Source organism: Eptatretus burgeri, chromosome 3, assembly GCF_056783735.1.
Source record: "Eptatretus burgeri isolate ZD-2024b chromosome 3, Ebu_testis_v1, whole genome shotgun sequence".
Lineage (NCBI taxonomy): Eukaryota > Metazoa > Chordata > Myxini > Myxiniformes > Myxinidae > Eptatretus > Eptatretus burgeri.
In genome coordinates this window covers 108,557,474-108,563,076 of record NC_140963.1, presented here as the reverse complement: position 1 = coordinate 108,563,076, position 5,603 = coordinate 108,557,474, and the positions used below count along the sequence as shown (strand labels likewise).

Sequence of the window (5,603 nt, the reverse complement as noted above, 5' to 3'; positions counted from 1 at the left end):
GAGCCTTCCTTAACCAAGCCTGAATGACACAATGGGCAATTTGAGTGATCGTGGTCATCCAGGTATATTGTTTCATGTTACTTGTGTGTCTGAATAGTGATGGGATGTACACGTCAGGGTGAGTTCCACAGACATATTAACCCTTGTAGCACCCCATCTTGTTTTTATGACTTTTTTTTCATTGAGGAGATTTGGTACAATGCTGCCTTTGTTGTGAGTGCAGCATTCGTAGTGTTCATGGTGTGGTTGCCTTGAGGACATTAAGAGAACTGCAAAGTGTGGAGTGGCACCACCTGTAGTCGAGAGCAGGCAGATTAACTCTGATCTGAAAGTCATTCATGTGCCAGCTGGGTTTTTACCGACAATCTGACAGCATGATTCAAATTATGAGGCGAGCCTGTTTTGATTACACAGCTTTAGCTGCTTCCTTCAACCGAATAAGAACCCACAGCTTTGTGGATGCTGGTCCAGTGTCCTCACCATTATGGCCACGACAGCCTCTGGATACAATTGCAGCATGACCCAATTACAGCTAACAACTCGTTTAATGCAAGTATGTTTAGCCCAACTGTAGGAATTGTACCAAATGTAATGGAATGCTGTATTATATTCTGGCGTTAACTCAAGTTGTGTTTGTTCAATTAATATTGGTTGGCTTAAGTACATGTTGTGGGAAGACTAAGTATATGTTAGTAAATGAGAAATACTGGAGAAGAGAATTGTAAGGGTAGGGTGTCGGGGCAGCGGAAATTAAGATCTGTCCACATGAGCTTGGCAGGTGTAACAAGCAGATAGTAATAAATGGTGCCAAGGAACCAGTGCAGGGATAAATCCAGCAAATACTGATTCCACTTGTCCGAGCATTGGCCCGTCTCATCTCAGGTTCTGCTCCTGTAAGTGCCACGTCATAACATAGATTGAGAAATAGAGAATAGGTGGTGGGTTGGCTATGGTCGAGTTTAGATGGCCAGCAGAAAAATGTTATTTGGCTTCAGGAGTGGCTGATGTATAGTTGTAACCACCCACACCGCATTCATTGATTTCTGTCCGTGCCTCTGCCTGCCAGCACCTGCAACTTTGGCTTTGTGATTGGACTTGTGTGCAGGATGCGATTGCTCGGTGATTGTTAATAGTCGGGTGCTGCAGGAGTTGCAGTCTGACAGTTGCTCTTGGGACACGAGTCGGTGATCTCAAACAGAAATGCATCAAACGCACCATTTCCACACAAGTGTTGCTATGATTGGGCGCTTGCGATTGGATGACCGTTTGTGGCTTGTAGTCAAAATATTTTTTGCTTTTTTGATAACCCATAAAAGGCACACTTTGTGGCAGCGGTAGTAAGAGCACACCTTGAACCAAACCTATATGTGCTCAACGATTTCCAGGTAGGAGAAAAGAGCATCAATCGCAGTGAATATTGGATGCCAAAAGAACAGTGTTATGCAGAGACAAAGATTGAGCAGGTTTGTCATACTCTACTTGGCAAATCTTCAAAACTGGATGTTTTAATTCAAGGGCATGCTTTGACATTTTAAATACGGATGAAATCATATCATGGATTTTCAGCCGATATAAGTTCAGGCTAAATCAATTATTTGCTTCCACGAGGGTTAGTGATTGGATTGTAAGGAATGGCGCTGTCTTTCAATGATTTTTTTTTAATGAATGCTTTGTAGGTATATCGGGAAGGAGGGTAGGAGAGCCTAAAGGTGTACACACTCGCCTCTGAGTTGTGGTCTATGTTTGAATCTCGATCCAGTTATAAACTGTCGGCTTGGTGTTTTGCCTGCAGGGAGAAGCATCAATTGTGTGTGCCGTCCATCAAATGTTAAGCCAAAAGATCCGTCTGCCCGCATTAGTCGGTGGATCCTAAATATCCTATGGTGTCTTTTGCGAAGTCAGGGCGAGAAGGTAGGGCTTGATCAGCCAGTTTCATGAACGATTTGTACGAAAATTGTTGCCTGGCAGACCCCACAAGAATGTGGGAATAATTGGGGTTGTGGTTGTAGTAGTAGTAGTATGTTGGTCTATTAGAAGATGTGCATAAACAGAATAAATATTGAATCAAAGTTTTTTAAGGAATAGAAAAAAAAGTCTTCTTAATTTGGTATTTAAAATCTTGTTAATTCACCAATACTTGCTCTTAATGTGAACCTCTCCTGCTGGCAAATTACAACACAATTGACAGGACATCGCGCGATCAGATGACCCCCGGATAGCTGAGTAAACTTCTGAACTCAAAGACCATTGCGTGGATACTTTTAAGTTTGATTTGTTTGCTTTTGTTTTTTTTCTTGAAACAGAACACAACAGCACGACAACTTCATCTTTGCGAATTGACCTTGGAGAAATTAGATCAAGGTCAACGTTTTCACAATCAAGAATGCATGCTTTCTTTTTTTGGTTTCACACATGTAAGCATGACAGGATGAATAATTAAATACGTCACGGTTCCATGACCTTTGCACAAATATCATGGAGGAAAGCAAACACTGGATCTGAGAGATGTTCCGTTCGGATGTGGCGTGTGAATATGGATTGCCATGGAGGGTCACCGCTCCTCCTCGTACGACTTTGTGCCTGGTGTACTTCCATGGCGTCGTTTTTTTTGTCTGTGCTTCATGTGACCTGCCGCCGTCCGTATGCAGCTGATCCCACGTTCGTGCGGGGGATCGTGCTGCTGAGACCCGAACGGTTGATCAGGTCCACCAAGCGCTGAATGGCGCATGTACTCGCCTTGCACTGACGTCTCGCTCTGGGGAGGGGGTTCAGGTAAAGGTGCCGTGTTAGAAAAGTTTGAGGGGTGCGTTCGTGCATTGTGGCTTCATATCGATTGTACAGTGATTGGCTAATCATACAGTATATGATATCCTTTGAATTTAAAGGTCAACCTTATAGTATTCGATTGAATGCTGGAATTAATATTTTTTAGCCAAAAGACATAATTTACCAACTATGGGCAAGGTCATGGACCTCCACCATAAATGGTAAGTCCTCCTATGAGAACAATCATTTTTGCGTTTTCATGTCATTGATCCTGGGATGTAAATTATTTTTAGACTTTTATAATTAAAAAAAAATGTGCTGGCAAAATAGCTAACAGATAGTGCACTCACCTTTGAGCTGACTTTCTAGTCTGGGTTTGATTCCCAACGCGACTACAAACTGTTGTGCTTGGTACTACTCTGCGTTGCATCACGAAGTGCACCATTCCTCGGATGGACGTTCAGCCAGGTGTACCTTCTGCGAGCATTCGCTAGCGGACGTTAAATATCTCACATTTCCTTTCAAAAGCTGCAGGCCATTGCATGCCGTGCACTCTGGTAAAATTACAAATCCCTGCTGTGAGCACTGGGTGAGCCAATGAGAATCACCCCCGTCTTCTTTGGCAAAAGTATACTTTCTTACTTTACCGACCAATAAATTAAATTAAAATAACATTTAAATAAACCAATGTCACCCGCAGGGTGACCCGTATCTTGCCAAAAGGTGACCACGTGTGACTTCTTTAAGGTCACACTGAGGTGAACAGAGCTGCTATCCACCAGGAGCGACTCCTTGAGGAATATCTGCCTACGAGAGATTGCGATGAGAATCATTCTACAGAGTAACCATGAAAAATATGCGTTTGCCTCATAACGTCACCAAATGACGTCATAATGTCTCAAGCTTGACAAATCTAGAAAGCACTCATCGAGGTGTTCAATTTGAGGTACTACACGATATGGTTCCTAAAACTTGAAAATTTGACCTTGGGGTCAAATATGTTTGACCTCAGGCGCTAACCATGAAGGGCAAGGCCAATCGCTACCAAAAATTAATCAGCTGAGCGCCAGACCATGAACTATATTCCCATGAAGTTTGAAGACTGTTGGGGTCAAATATGTTTGTTTCTTCCTCTTATTCTTTAACTCTCTCCTCTTATTCTTTAACGATCTTTATTCTCTCCTCTTATTCTTTAACGATCCGATCAAAATTACTCAAAAAATAAGGGTTTTGTCGACTCCCCTGATTTGCGACAAAGTGACCTTGACCTTGACCTTCAAAATTTTATGCGCTGAAAGGGACCTCTATAGGCCTCTGATATGCGAAGTTACAAAAATTTCTAATGATAACTGTGCTCTGCAGAGTGATTTATACGTGATTACAGACAAACAAAAAAAAAACATACAAGCTGACTAACATATCTTGCAAAAACTTCGTTTTGGCAAGATAATAAATTATTTCCGATCTTCATTGGGACCATACTCTGTGCAGAGCATTGGTGATACCTAAGCAGTCTCCTTGGCTATTGAGTACAATACTGGACAGGTCGCCACTCTGACGCAGGATACCAGCAAGCTGGCACTCATTTTGCCGACCTCGGAAGGATGATAGGCAGAATCAACCCTACCTGGTATTAATTCAACAGCCAAGAGGGATTTGAACTTCGGAGGTGAGGTTTCCAAGCCCACCACCCTTACCATTAAGCCAACACTAGGCAACATTTCTTATCTGAATTATATCTACTTACATATTGAAAAATAACAAAGTTGAAACTTGGTCACAACAGATAAATATCTCGTGACAAAACTTTCACACTCAAAATGTTATGCTTCCCGACACCTTATTCCAGTTTGAATCATATGGACAGGTAGACCTACCAATGACGTCTTGCTCAGCAAACACCTGAGGAGGCTTGAGTGAGTACTCTCCTCTTATTCTTTAACGGGTTCAGTTATTTCCACCTACCTGAGCAGGTTTGAGTCCTGCCTCCTGCGGAAAGGAAAGCGTCACTCATGTGGAAAAAATCCTTCTGTGTGGTTTAGCAGGTGTTCTCATAAGACTGTTTGGCTAAGAGATCAGTGGAAAATATGACTGGTATTTCAATAAACAAAAATACAACATTCATCGAATAGATTGGTATTTCAGTTCAGGAGTATCGGAAAATTATTCAGCTATCAAGGTGTAATTCTAATGGAAAACTGAATGCGTACGCTCTCTTCATGAGGACATATGGCTGGCAGGATTGCCAAGAGAAAAGTACACTCGACTCAGCTGTATATCCTGGGTTTCATTCCCGACGCAGTTATAAATGGTCATCCTGGTATTTCACAGGCAGAATGATTCATCAATGTGTGTGTCATCCCTGGGATGGACATTAAACTGGGCATCTTGTCTGCTGGCATTAGTTAGTGGACATTGAAGATCCTTCAGAAAAAGTAGGCCAGCTATCGCTGGCACCCTGAATAAATTCCAAATTCCTGCTCTACCGACAGAGTACCCCCTTTCTTCGACGGCCAGGTACCCATCCGGACTCTGACCCCCAGCTCGTCTCTCTCTCTCTCATCGGCTGGAGGGTCCAATAAAGAACTCTGGGTTTCTTTTATTTTTGTGTGTGTGTCTGCGTGTGGGCCCGTCTTGTAAGTAGAACTGAGTAAGTGCTTGAATCCTTGTAAATACTGATTGCATATTCGCGTTAAGTCTTGCCTGTGTCTTTTTATTGTTAATAAATTCATTAGAAATGTCCCCAGTCCATTTCTCTCCCTTCTTACATTGGTCCAGCATGGTCCGGGTCTGAGTGTAAGCGGGGTTTCATCCCCGATAATCTGTTCATTCCAGCC

The 5,603-nt window shown here is 42.6% G+C and overlaps 1 protein-coding gene across 2 annotated transcripts in view; it reads right to left on the bottom strand.

Annotated features, from left to right (window-relative positions):
• Positions 1-622: 622 nt before the first annotated feature.
• The window catches only part of LOC147030666 (uncharacterized), a 31,024-nt gene continuing 26,043 nt past the window's right edge, over positions 623-5,603 (bottom strand). Inside the window, exon 3 of one of the 2 annotated variants that reach the window (XM_085874923.1) lies at positions 623-2,755. In XM_085874923.1, coding sequence (XP_085731049.1) covers positions 2,620-2,755 — 136 coding nt within the window. In that variant the 3' untranslated portion in view covers positions 623-2,619. The remainder of the gene's footprint in view (positions 2,756-5,603) is intronic. The other variant, XM_085874922.1, reaches the window with a different exon arrangement.